Here is a 14,437-nt window from a genome sequence, read left to right on the forward strand (position 1 = left end):
GCATCTGCCTAACTTCTCTTCTTCCCAGCATTCTGTTCTGTTTATTCCATCCACCTATGTTCTAACCTATCAGGCCAAGCAGTTTCTTTATTGATTAACCAATGAAATCAACAGATTGATATATGACACTCCCACATCACTTCCTGAACCTCTATTCTATTTCTGCCTCTAGTTACTTATTCTAGGTAGAAGTAAAAACATCTAGTTCTTTTCAAAACCAATATGATTTATCAGCGTGTGCAGAGCAGGTGCACACTACAGCATGCATGTGGACTCAGAGCATAGTTGTGTGGAGTTGGTTCTCTCCCAGTTTGTTTCCCTTAACATAATGTTTTTGTTATGTATAACACATCTTATTTTCATTCTGTTTTGTGGCTGAGTGATATTTAAAGTATGTGTCTCGTTTCACTCAGGTTCTTTTATGTTTTACTCTTAGGAATAATGTTGGTAAGATCATAGTCCATCTGTTCAAGTCTTAACTTTCACTTCTTTTGGGTGGACACCTACACATGAAACTGGTGGGTTTATATTTACCGTTACAAGGAGCCATTACCTCTTTTCCACAGTGCTTGTACCATTTTACCTTTCCATCAGCAGTGAGTTTCCAGTGTCTCTTCCTCCTTGCCTAGTCTTGTTTTTCATCTTGTGACAGTGGTGGGCCCAGTGGCTATGAAGTGGCATTTCTTGGTTTACATTTTCCTGATGACTAGTGATGATTAGATTTCATGTGCTTATTAGTTGTTTTATTGCTTTGGGGGAAATGTCTGTCCAAATCCGTTGCTCATCTAATGCCTTAGAATCTGGTAGAGTTGTACAGATGTTTTTGAGGCATTTCCTCTGAACCATACCCAGTGTCTTTGTGTGCTCTTTCCTTAAGGTGTTTAATGTTAATGCACCTCTCCCTCCACGGGAAGAACAAGAAGTGAAAGAATGCCCTTACTCACCTGGCTACAATCAAAACTTTACTTCAGCAAGTATGCAGACAATATCTCAATGCCAGCTCCCAGCCATACACATAGAACAGACAGCCCAACCTCCAGATACTGGTAAGACCTCTGTGTATATTCTACATAAGTATCACGTGCTAACTCATCCCTTTACTGAAGTACCCTCTGTGGCCCTGGAATTTTCAAAAAACAAAAAACACTTTTTATGAGTGTTTTGCTCATGTCCTGATACCTTTAGAAGTCAGAAAAAGGATCAGATTTCCTGGAACTGGAGTTGTGGATAATTGTGAGCTGTCACATAGTGCTGGGGATGGGACCCGGGTCCTCTGCGAGACAAACTAGTGCTCTTAACTGTTCGGCTATCTCTCCAGTATCTTGAACTATTATTTTAAAGACCTATTTTTATTTATGTGTGTATGTATACCACATGTGTATGGAGGCCAGAAGAGGGCGTTGGATCTCTGTGAGCTGCCTGATGTGTGTCGGGGGCTTCTCTGAAAGAGCAACAAGTGCTCCTGACTGCTGATCCATCTCAGCTGCCCCTATTTGAACTTCAATGTCTGCTCTAGACTTGTTGGCTCTTATTTTGAAGTCTGGCTGTTTTGGTTACCTGGTGACTGAGATAGATGGGGGCACTCTAGCTGTTCTGGTGAAGATTTTGAAACATTGTGTTACACTGTGTTACCCTGTAAGCACAGATGATGGCTCGTACAAAAAGTAAAAACTGGTGTGAGGAGATTATGTAGAATGTTATGGTACTGTTAGCTCAGAGAATGGGGACAGGTGTGATCTTTTAAAGCTGTTTTGAATGATGAAAGCATAGGTAACCTTTTTAAAAAAATTTTTTAAATTTCATTTTTTTTTAACCTTCCTTCTTAATACTGGTAGGTTTGTGGTGTTGGTACTGCAGCCCTCAATGTGCTGAACAAATAACTGAGACTCTGGGTGCTTCTTTTTTCCTCAATGGCAAAGCGAATTAAGATCTTGATGTGTTTTCTATTTCCATCCATTTGCATGCAAAATTCGAGAAGTCATTGTTTTATGCTGCAGCATAGTACTCTAGTGTGTATATATTCCACACTTTCTTCATCCATTCTTCCATTGAAGGGCATCTAGGTTGTTTCCAGGTTCTGGCTATTACAAATAATACTGCTATGAACATAGTTGAACAAATGCCCCTGTCATATGATCGGGCCTCTCTTGGGTATATTCCCAAGAGTGGTATTGCTGGGTCCAGGGGTAGGTTGATCCCGAATTTCCTGAGAAACCGAAACACTGATTTCCAAAGTGGTTGCACAAGATTGCATTCCCACCAGCAATGGATGAGGGTACCCCTTCCTCCACAGCCTCTCCAGCAAAGGCTATCATCGGTGCTTTTGATTTTAGCCATTCTGACAGGTGTGAGATGATATCTCAAAGTTGTTTTGATTTGCATTTCCCTGATTGCTAATGAGGTTGAGCATGACCTTAGGTGTCTTTTGGCCATTTGAACTTCTTCTTTTGAGAATTCTCTGTTCAGTTCAGTGCCCCATTTTTTAATTGGGTTAATTAGCATTTTAGAGTCTAGTTTCTTGAGTTCTCTATATATTTTGGAGATCAGACCTTTGTCTGTTGCGGGGTTGGTGAAGATCTTCTCCCAGTCAGTAGGTTGCCTTTTTGTCTTAGTGACAGTGTCCTTTGCTTTACAGAAGCTTCTCAGCTTTAGTAGGTCCCATTTATTCAATGTTGCCCTTAGTGTCTGTGCTGCTGGGGTTATACATTGGAAGTGGTCTCCTGTGCCCATATGTTGTAGTGTACAAGTTCATGATTATCCCTGGTTATATAAGAAGCTTAAGACCAACCTGGGCTACACAAGACCCTGTCCCCCTCCCCCACAAAAATAGATTAGGATTAATTTTCTTTTACTATTTGTAGTAAAGTGTATATAAAGTAAAAAAAAAAGTAATTTGAACCTTTTGCTTTGTTTTTGAGATCTCTCACTATGTAGCTCTAGTGGATAGGAACTTGTAGTGTAGACCAGTATAGTCTCAAACCCAGAGAGATTCACTTGCCTCTGTTTCCAAGTGCTGATTTAAAGGCATATATCGCTACACCCGGTGTCATTCTTACACATAGAATTCCTTGATCTCACATCGCCCCGTCACTGGCTGTAACTGTACCTGTTTATCACTAACTCCTTTTCATTTCCCACTGGCCCCTGGAATCAACCATTTGCCTGCTCTGGCTTCCTCATCTGAGCTGGCATCATACACTTGTTCATGTAACATACTTCATGTGACCTATCCCCTTCAGGGCTCCTTCGTACTGTGACATGTGCCAGCTCTCCTCTCTCTATAAACTGAGTAATGTTCTGTTTATCATACATATGTCTTCGTGTATCGTAAATATGTTTTTAGAGGAAGAAAATACAGGCTAGAAGTTTATATATATTACATATATGTTAATATATATTTTGTTATATTGATAACATGGGAACTTTATTACCATTTAACTCTTGGACTTTAAATTGTTTTCTCTTAAGCTGCAGGTTACCATCCTGATGGAACTGTTCCAGTAAGCAATGGCAGCCTCACCTTTTACCCAGTGCCCACGAGTGTGTTTCCCAGACCTGCTCAGCCGTTCATCAGCACCCGGGGCTCTGTGAGAGGATGCACACGTGGAGGGAGGTTACTAATGAACCCCTGCTGGTCTTCTTGTGGCTACAAAGGTATGTTTTGAATCTAGTGTACTAAATTATTTTAGTATGTATACTTTCCTGACTCAAACTGAACTCAATTTTGACTTTTCTCTCTTCTCTTTGTCATTTCCATTTATAATTAGTAGGTAATAGAATACTTAAAAATTTTTTACCAATTTTTTATTTATGAGTATTTTTCCTCAATGTAAGTGCAGTGCCTGCAGATGCCAGAAGAGGCTGTCAGATCTCCTGGGACTGGAGCCACAGACAGTTGTGAGCTGCCCTGTTGGTGCTGGGGTCTGAACCCTGGTTCTCTGCAGGAGCAGCCAGTGCTCTTAAAGCATTGGGTTATCTCTCCAGCCCTCCGGTATTTTTAATATACCTGTTCTCTGCAACAGACCTAACTTGCTGTCTGCAAAGCAGATTAATCCTGTGGCTTACTGAAGGGAGGTTGATCAGTTTGGTTTTCAGGGGGGATTTTGATTTTCATATTTGAATGATATTTCTTAATGATTGATTTAACTCTTAAAATGTTTCATAATTAACTCTTAAAATGTTTCTTAAAAGGCTCATTTTCAAGTTATTTCCAAAGTATATTGCAGATAAAAACAAGAGAATTTGAATCTCCATAGTGGATTCTTAAGATTTAGATTTAGTTATGGTTTCAAATATTGTGATGGCAGCTTGATATTAGCGAAAGGACTGATGCTGAAGTTTTCAGTACCAATTACATTAGCCCCATCCTCACCCAACCCCAGCTCATGTTTCAGCAGTGTGGTCAGCAGAAGATGCTGGGCCTGGTGGTGCATGCTCTTAACCCCAGCACTTGGGAGGCAAGGCAGGGGGATTTCTGAGTTTGGGGGCAGCCTTATGTCTAGAGGAAGTTCTATGACAGCCAGGGCTATACAGAGGAACCGTGTCTCAAAAAACAAAATAAATAAATTGCTAGCAGAATTACGGTATTTTACTGTAGAAACATTTTACTTAAATAAGACGCACATCTCTTTCACTCTGCCCCATGGTGCCAACAAGATGGGCAAATATTGTGGTCTCCTTACGCCAGTCTCTGACAGGACCTGAAGTGGTGTGATGAACAGTACAAGAAAGCCCACTTGGAGGCTGATCCTTTTGGAGGTGCTTCTCATGCAAAGGGAATTGTGCTGGAAAAAGTAGGGGTCAAAGCCAGATAGCCAAATTCTGCTATCAGGAAGCGTGTCAGGGTGTGGCTCATCGAAATGGCGAGATTGTCTCAGCATCGGTGCTCAGTGATGGTCGCTTGAACTCCATTGAGGAAAATGATGTTCTGGTTGCTGGATTTGGTCAAAAAGGTCATGCTAGCCGGGTAATGGTGGCACATAACTTTAATTCCAGCACTCGGGAGGCAGAGGCGGGCAGATCTCTATGAGTTTGAGGTCTACAAAACAAATTACAGGACAGCCAGGGCTACACAGAGAAACCCTGTCTTGAAAAACAAAACAAAACAAAACAAAAATCAAAACAAAACAAAAAGGTCATGCTTTAGGTGTTATTCTTGGAGTCTGCTTTAAGGTTGTTAAAGTAGCCAGTGTTTCTTCATTGACCCTGTACAAAGGCAAGAAGGAAATACCAACCAAGTCCATAAATTTCGACAGTGGGAACACAGTAATAAAGTTTCATATTCTTTAAAAACAGAGAAGACATACATCTAATGATGACATTGTAAGATCTGTCCAACTGTCCCCGTCCAGCTTAACTCTTAGAGTCAGAGAGTTTAGTGAGCTCCAAGAGTTTCCCATCATTTTATGCATGTTGTTTGTTCACTCATTAGGTTTTGATAGTTGCAGAGGACCCCCTTCAGCTTCTAATGGGAATTACAGCCAACTGCAGCTGCAAGCTACAGAATATCCTGGCACACTTTACACTCAAGGGGTAAGTTATTGCTACTGAATTGTGGGACAGTTGTGGATGTTAGACTGGTGAACATTTTTCCTGTCATGAGGGAGGATGAAATTTAGAAGGTATAAAGGACCTTACATGTTCACATAGCTCATTTCCTTTTCCACTTTATAGAAGGGTCCAGAGGTTGAATTCTTTGTTGGTTGGTCATACAGCAAGTAAATAGGAAAAATTACATTGAAAAAGAAATTTTTTTAAAAACTTCAGAGCTTGTGTTCCTTAGTGTCACTAAACTACCTTCAACTTAATGTAATGTATAGCAGAGTTCATGTTTACAAATTAAACTGTTTTGTTTATTCTGATTTGATCACTCAGCTAATTTTTGTCCTTATATCTGAAAAAAAAATTATTGGGGTTTAGACATTACATTTTAGCAAACCTAGGTGCTGGAGAGATGGCTCAGTGGTTAAGAGTACTGCCTGCTCATCTAAAGGTCCTGAGTTCAATTCCCAGCAACCACATGGTGGCTCACAACCATCTATTATAAGATCTGGTGCCCTCTTCTGGCCTGCAAGCATGAATGTAGGCAGAATACTGTATACACATTTTAGCAAACCTTATAAACTTTCTGTCATGGTTATATATGGGTTACACCATTACTTTTAAAACTTTGTTTTGTTTACTTGTTTGCGTGTGTGTGGGGATGTGTATGTGAATGATGTGTGCACATGTGTGTGTATTTTGGCTGGAGGATATTTTATAGGAATTGATTACCTCTTTCTCTCAGGTGGGTTCTAGATATTTAACTTTGGTCACCAATCAGGCTTGGTGATGTGTGTCCTATCTACTAAGACTTCTTGCTGACCCTAATTTTTACATTGATTTACAACCTGGATTATATTAACTAAGTTATGTGACTATACCCTTTTATATTAAGGTGAATGACAGAGGCCATCTCTGCTTCTGAATTTCCATCCTTACTCTGCACTGTATATGGTGTTCCCTAAATGCTAATTAATACGTACTTTTGGTGCCAAGTAAAATATTTATGTATTCATTTTAGGATAATTTCCAGCAATGTTATAACAGATCAGGGACATCTGATGGTCTTCAGGCTAATTCAAGAGGTAAGGGTAATTCCCTGTATAGATTACGAAAGCATGCTTGTACTTCACTGTATCCTCTCAACTTCCGTAAAGCACATTGCCTTCAGCAGGTATCTGTTGAAGTTTCAGTTTGTTTAGCTATAATTGTAAAGTATGGAATGCGGATGTAGACTACCAAGAAGGATATGGAAACTGTCAACTTAATTGTGTATGTTTATTTAACCCTTGACACAATTCCCCGTGTTAACTTTAGGTTGAGTTTGATGGTTCTAAATGATGACTTTTTTTTTAGATTTATTCATTTTCTTTTGTGTATGTTTTACCTTTATGTATACCTCTAACCATGTGGGTGCTGAGAGCCAAACCTAGGTCCTCTGTGAGAGCAACAGTGCTCTTAACCACTGAGCCACTTCTCCAGCTCCCAGAATGATGGCTTTTAAGATAATTGGTATGGTTTATACCACTGATAGATGGTATAAATGATATAGGACAGCGGTAGATTTTAATAAGCAGCAATTAAAACACAAGGTAGTGTGCTTAATCACTCTTGTTAAAATGAGACAAGGCCATTAAATGATTCAGTGTAATTGAAAAAGAGTTACTACAGAGACATTTTTCACAGGGTTTCTTTTTTTTTTTAATTTTATTTGTTATGTATACAGTGTTCTGCCCACATGTATGCCTGCAGGCCAGAAGAAGCTATTATAGCTCATTACAGTTGGTTGTAAGCTACGATATGGTTGCTGGGAATTGAACTCAGGACCTCTGGGAGAACAGTCAGTGCTCTTAACCGCTGAGCCATCTCTCCAGCCCCTGAGACATTTTTCAAAGCAAAGAAGTCTTCCTATTTTGAGAAAATGGGCAGAGTCTATAATACTCTTCCTCACAGTGAGCATTGTTTTTCACATAGTACCTAAAACATTATTATTTCAGGTCTGGGGAGGTGGTTGTGTGGGGTGTAGTGCATACCATGGAAGCATGAAGACCTGAGTCAAGATTCCCAGCATTCATGTAAAAAGCTGGGTTCTGTGGCATTTGCTGGTACACCCCTAGTTGTAGTGGGCAGATCTTAGAGGCTTGCCAGGCCATTCTGTTTAGCTCCTGGTGAGCTCTAGGGTCAGTGACAGACTCTGCCTCAAAAAAAAGGGGGGGGGGCGGGGAAGAGAGACTGAGGAAACTGTGAGATATCAACCTCTGGACTTCTTATGCACATATATGTTCACACACACAAATTTTAAAACATTGTAACATTAACTTGGAAATGAGAATGAAGCCTTTACCTTGAGGCTTAGTCTTCCTGTCAGAACATTAAAAGCTGATGTCTTTTAACTAATCTTGAATTTTCTTTTTTTTTTTTAAATATTTATTTATTATAATTACAATATTCTGTCTGTGTGTATGCCCGCATGCCAGATCTCAGTACAGATGGTTGTGAGCCACCATGTGGTTGCTGGGAATTGAACTCAGGACCTCTGGAAGAGCAGCCAGTGTTCTTAACCACTGAGCCATCTCTCCAGCCCCATAATCTTGAATTTTCTTGAGCCCTTTTATATTATCTACTTTGTGTGGAAGACTGGTTACTGAAAAATTAGCTGAGTGACAGTTACTGATATTAATGAGTTTTGGTAAATTACTCAGTTTGGGGAGAAAGCCATTTTTTTTTTTGACCTTTTAAAGACAAAAGGCAATTGACACAAGGTATCTTAGGACCTTCTGGCTACATTTTATTGCTTTTGTTTTGAAATTTTGTGTTTTCATGAGCTGATTAATGTTAAATGTCCTGTCAAAGCTAATGCCTCACTTAAAACTCACTGTTATTAATGAACAACAGGGTGGAGCGACTCCTCTCAGGTGAGCAGCCCAGAGAGAGACCGTGAGACTTTGAACAGTGGAGACTCTGGGCAAGGAGACTCCCGGAGCATGACCCCCGTGGATGTGCCAGTAACAAGCCCGGCAGCTGCCATCTTTCCCATACACGTCTATCCCCTGCCTCAGCAAATGCGAGTTGCCTTCTCAGCTGCCAGAACATCCAATTTGGCTCCTGGAACTTTAGACCAACCTATTGTGTTTGACCTTCTCCTGAACAACTTGGGAGAGACATTTGATCTTCAGCTCGGTAGATTCAATTGCCCAGTGAATGGCACGTATGTGTTCATTTTCCACATGCTGAAACTGGCCGTGAATGTGCCTCTGTATGTCAACCTCATGAAGAATGAGGAGGTCTTGGTGTCAGCCTATGCCAATGATGGTGCTCCAGACCACGAGACAGCTAGCAACCATGCCATTCTCCAGCTCCTGCAGGGGGACCAAATATGGTTGCGCTTACACAGGGGGGCAGTTTATGGGAGTAGCTGGAAATACTCTACGTTTTCAGGCTATCTTCTTTATCAAGATTGAAATTCAGTTCAGAGTAAAAGAATGAAGTTCTCACTAGTGGATCTAAGGAAAAGTAGTCCTTGCCCTGGTGATTAGCTGGTTGGGGAGAATATTTTGTTCCTAGAGGAAGAAGGAGGTCCTTCCTTTTTTGTTTTCCTCTTTATGTGAAAACTTTGAAGCGGAATTACAATTAGCACGAATCTGGCACTTTACAAATTGTGATGTAGCCTTGCTAGTCACACAGTGAATGTGTATCTGTTTGCACTTAGCCCTCAGCTGTGTTAATGGTCCGCGTCCTGACTGCCTCAACTTAAGACCGGTTACAATGCCTTGTTGTGCCTCAATAAAAACTTAGACTGCACCTCCAGCTGTTTCTGTGTGCATAAACGTTTGATTTGAGAGGTAAGAATTAATCACTGACAACTCTGGAATGATGGCTGACTGAAGGGTTCGTGGGTTATTTTAAAAGAAGACCTTTCGTGTACTGGTGTACATGTGTACTCTGCTTTTAGTAAGATGCTGGGTTTAATTTGCATAGACAAAGTGCTGAGTAATCAAAAAGTTTAAGCTTTGTGTTTATTTCCTGCCTCTCTTACTCCTAATTAACCTTGGGTTAGCTATTTTACCTCTGGGATTGAGCTCTTTTTTTCCCTTCTTCTCCATGAAAAACAGAATCAGTGTAATGGGGGAGTTGCGAAATTCTACTAAGGACATATCTAAACATGTAACCAACACAGAGCCCGGCGTGTGTGTGTGTATATACATACACAATACATGCACACACACACATATACATACATAACACACACACTATATATATAGTGCTATAGTTTTCTCTCCCCTTCCCATTTTGAAAACTAGGGTTTTGGGGATATGTGTTCACAGTCTGAAACAGTTCAGCAGCTACTGTACCTTTGGCATTCATTTGAGACAGCATTGTCTCGTATTTCATAACTTAAACGGAAATCTCTTAGTTGTTACTAAATATTTTATTTCTCAGTTACTATAAGGAGTTGTTTCCGGAACTACTTTGTTATAATACTCAGGAATATATGAAGATTAAAGAATGACATGGATGCAACTCACCTCCAAGGCAGAAAGTTACTTTGATTTTGTTTTGTTTTGTTTTTCGAGACAGGGGTTTTCTGTGTAACAGCCCAGGCTGCCCTGGAACTAGCTCTTGTAGACCAGGCTGGCCTTGAACTACAGAGATCTGCTTGTCTTTGGCCCCCCCCCCCCGCCCCCCAGTGCTGGGATTATGAGTGTGTGCCACCACCGCCTGCCTGTTTTGATTCTTGATTTTCATGTCCAGAACACAGAGTACATAGAGAGACACTGATATCATTAAACACCTGAAGGCAGAACAGCGCCCAGGAGCAGCTAGTTATCAGGTCGGGGCTTTCTCAAGCCTTTGAATTTCACCATACAACAAATGCATTTACAGTATTGTTGGCAACTCTGTCCTCTGAGGTTAAGTCCTATAACAATAGATTTGCTCACTAGGTTGTCCCCTAGCCGTCTGGAATTTCCTATATAGACCAGGTTGGCCTGGAACTTACAGAGATCTGCCTATCATTGCCTACCAAGCACTTGAATTACAGGAGTGCACCACCATGCCTGACTACTCTCTGCCTTTAAAAAAATACTTTGCGTGTGTGTCACATGCGTGCTGGAGCTTCAGCAGGTTAGAAGAGAGCATCGGCTCCCCTGAAACTGGATTACAAGTGTTTGTGAGCCAGCATGTTAGTGCTGGGAACTATCAGAACAGTAAGTGCTTTTAAGTAGCAAGAATCTCTAGCCCCCCATTTTCCACCTTTTTTTGAGACAGAGTTTCTCACTAAACTTGGACCTCAGTGATTAGGTTAGGCTGTGCTTCCCCTTGGCTCTGGAGATTTGAACTGAGGTTCTCATGATTGAGCAGCAGACACTTTACCCATTGAGCAATCTCTCCAGCCCAGATGCCTTCTTTAGCCAGAAGGTCTGGCACATTCTTTTGGCAAAGGTTGCTCAGGGCTTCTGGTAACTCATGCTATTGTAAGTGATATTATCACTATCATTTATTAATATAGTGCTATTTTTTTTAATTTACAAACTATTTATATGCTCTCACTAGGCACCATGATCCAGAGCCCTGCCAAGATAGGCTCTCTTAGAATCGAGGTGCTCAAGAATAAGCTAAATAACATTCACTGACAGATGACTTAACATGGTCTTAAATGTGCTCTGTTAAACTGATGAGATTTACGTGTTGGTTTTTAATCAGATGAGATCAAGTGCCTTCTGGATGTTGTGGCAATAGGCTATTGTTTTTTGAGACAGGGTCTCATGTATGCTAGGCTGGCCTCAAAGTAGCTCTGTACCTGAGGCTGGCCTTGGACTCAAGATCTTCCTGTTTCTATCACTTTAGTGCTGGGATTATAGACTTGCACCACCATGCCTGGCTGTAGGTAGTCTTTAGGTCTGGGCTATTAGCCTTCATTTTCTCTCTACTGTATGAACTACTAACAGATTAGTAGATGAGCTTCTGTCTACAGATTGGGTGTACAGTAGTTATTCTGTGTGATATTCTGTTTGGAAGCTAAGGTATTAAATCTTTAAAAAGGCCATGGTGGCAGTGTCTAGATAAAAATTACTTTGATATTTCAAGCAGAAACTATGCCAGATAATTCTCACGCTGAGCCATATCCCCTGGTAGTTGTCCATGTGACTTCCCTGGGTATAGAGCTGTCTTATTTTATGACGTTAGCCCTTCATTCACTTTTCTTCCCCTGCCAACTCTTGTAGGAATGTGGGTTTTCCAGTTGCTCAGTGAAAGTCTCTAATTGAAACTGCAGCACTTAGCTGGCCTGAAAAGCAGCCTCAACTGAAGAATGGATAAGGAAAATGTGGTACATTTACACAATGGAGTACTACACAGCAGAAAATAACAACAGCTTGAATGTTGTAGGCAAATGGATGAAGCTAGAAAACATTATTTTGAGTGAGGTAACCTAGACACAGAAAGACAATTATCACATGTACTCACTCTTAGGTGGTTTTTAAACATAAGGCAAAGAAAGCCAGCCTACAAACCAAAATCCCAGAGAACTTAGACAACAATGAGGACACTAAGAGAGACTTACAAAGTTCTAATCTACATGAGAAGTAGAAAGTAGAAAAAGACAAGATCTTCTGAGTAAATTGGGAGCATGGGGACCTTGGGGGAGGCTTAAAGAGGGCAGGAGAGGGTCAGAGGGGGGAGCAGAGAAAAATGTACAGCTCAATAAAAATCAATTAAAAAAAAAAGAAAAAAAAGCAGCCTCTCTAACCCAGTCCACCTTACCTTGGGGTAGTGAACTTGTCGTCAAAGCTATAATTTTACAACCACTCATTTCCCATAGCTAACTTTTATGCCTACTTAATCGCACAATCCTGTTGATCTACCCTTGAGATGCTGCGTTGTGGCTGTCATGTTTCTGACCTCCATCACTCTTGCATTCATTTTCTTCACGCAGGACTTACTAATTGCTTATGCAACATAGAGTGTGAGCCTATTGCCAAAGACAGAATAAGGTGGCTTTTTGGTTAAATAGACATTTGTAACAGTCGATACTTACTGAGCGTGTCTGTGCTTATCTTATTAAGTCCTTAAACAGCTCTAGGAAGAGGATGGAGAAAACAGGCTCAGAGGTGAAGTATGTATGCAAATCATAATAAAAGATAAAATATCCAGGTCAACACAGTGAGGACATCTGTAAACAGATAGCTTCTTATGCAAAGTAATATAAAAAATTGGGATGCATACTGAGCCATAATGAACCATAAGATATAACCATCACAGTTATTACTTGGTAATGTACATCAGCCATGTGCCCCTCTATTGAACCGAACTGGAGCCCAGCCTGCAGCTTGCCAGGTTTTGGGGCTGTCCACTGTCATAGTTTCAAGTGGCTCCTCTGTAAAGTCTGCTTGGCAGCAGGTTCATCCATGGACCAGGATGGAGGAAACTGGCCTCTGGCTTGATCTCCATGGAGACCAGAGAAGTACCTGGTCTCTCAATCTGTTCAAGAGACAATTGTGCTGTGCAGGTCACTAGGGTGAGTGCACATCTCAGCTCACCCAGGTGCCTCTTTTCTAATGGCCAAGCATCTTAGATCCATAGATGTTCTCATCAGGTTTTTCGATGATAGGATCCTTACTGTGTTCGAGCTTCAACACAGCCACTTTATGTGGGTTCCAACTTCCTCAAATGATGGCAGTGGAGACAATCACAGATGACAGGGTCCCCTTCTCTAAGACTTCTCTAAGGTGTCTTGATATGGATCTATTAAATGTATTAGAGATTCCTCACATGAGGCACCAAAACACGTTGGTTAAAATATTAAAGATAGAGGCACCAAAATGTATTGTGGGCACTAAGGAAGGAAAGCTCATTACATCCCTGGGATTAATTTGACAAGGGCCAGCACAAGTTTGAATTCTCAGCTTTGCTCCCTGTGTTTTCCATCTGTCTGTAGCTTGTGTTTTCTCAGCTTGTCTGTAGTATGTCTGCTGTGTGTCTGTCTATGCCTGCCTGGTGTCTGACTGCCCCTCTCCTGTGTGTTGAATGCTAACCCTAACAAACAGTTTTGCTCTGAATTTATTGGACAGCAGGAAAACAATACATGGGGCATATATAAGCGATAGTTTACAGAAATCTTTAATGTTGTTTGAGTTTCTGTTCTGCCCGGTTTCCAGTCATTAAGTCCCAAAGAAATCACACAGAGGTCTACTTTAGTTGTAAACTGATTGGCCCATTAGCTCAGGCTTCTTATTAACTCTCATAACTTATATTAGCTCATTATTCTTGTCTATGTTAGCCATGTGGCTTAGTACCTTTTCAGCGAAAGAAGTCACATCTTCCTCTGCTGCTAGGTAAAGAACTGCTGAAGTGGACTTCCTTCTTCCCAGAATTCTCCTGTTCTCATTGACCCACCTCTACTTCCTATCTGGTTGTCCCTATACTTCCTGCCTGGCTACTAGCCAATCAGCATTTATTTCAAATATAATCGAGAGAATACAGACTATTGTCCACACCACTTTAACAGAGTTTTCCAAAAAAGTAAGCTATTTACTCCAATTGACCCTAACTTGTAGGCGGAGGGTGCTTGTTCCTGGTTGCCCAGACCTGAATAGTAACACAGAAACTATATCAATTACAACACTGTTTGGCCAGTAGCTTAGGTATATTTTTAGCTAACTCTTACATTTTAAATGTACCCATTTTTATTATTTTACCACGAGGCTCATGGTTTACAGTAAGGTTCTGGGGTCTATCTTCTTTGTCAGCTATATGGCATCTCTCTGACTCTGCCTGCTTTCTCCCAGTATTCAGTTTAGTTTTCCCACCTGGCTCTATTCTGCCATAGGCCAAAGCAGTTTTTTATTAACCTATGGTAATAAAACATATTCACAGCATAAGAAGGGAAATCCCATGT

At 40.9% G+C, this 14,437-nt stretch overlaps 1 protein-coding gene across 6 annotated transcripts in view; it reads left to right on the top strand.

Annotated features, from left to right (window-relative positions):
* Positions 1-9,346, top strand: part of Caprin2 (caprin family member 2) — a 48,414-nt gene extending 39,068 nt beyond the window's left edge. For all 6 annotated transcript variants that reach the window (XM_050126482.1, XM_050126484.1, XM_050126486.1 and 3 more), the window contains 5 exons: positions 878-1,046; positions 3,469-3,654; positions 5,432-5,532; positions 6,563-6,626; positions 8,437-9,346. In XM_050126482.1, the coding sequence (XP_049982439.1) occupies positions 878-1,046; positions 3,469-3,654; positions 5,432-5,532; positions 6,563-6,626; positions 8,437-9,002 (1,086 nt within the window). In that variant the 3' untranslated portion in view covers positions 9,003-9,346. The remainder of the gene's footprint in view (positions 1-877; positions 1,047-3,468; positions 3,655-5,431; positions 5,533-6,562; positions 6,627-8,436) is intronic.
* The last annotated feature ends 5,091 nt before the right edge of the window (positions 9,347-14,437 follow it).

This window comes from Alexandromys fortis, unplaced genomic scaffold, assembly GCF_014885135.2.
Source record: "Alexandromys fortis isolate MF-2015 unplaced genomic scaffold, M_Fortis_MF-2015_v1.1 scaffold_260, whole genome shotgun sequence".
Classification (NCBI taxonomy): domain Eukaryota; kingdom Metazoa; phylum Chordata; class Mammalia; order Rodentia; family Cricetidae; genus Alexandromys; species Alexandromys fortis.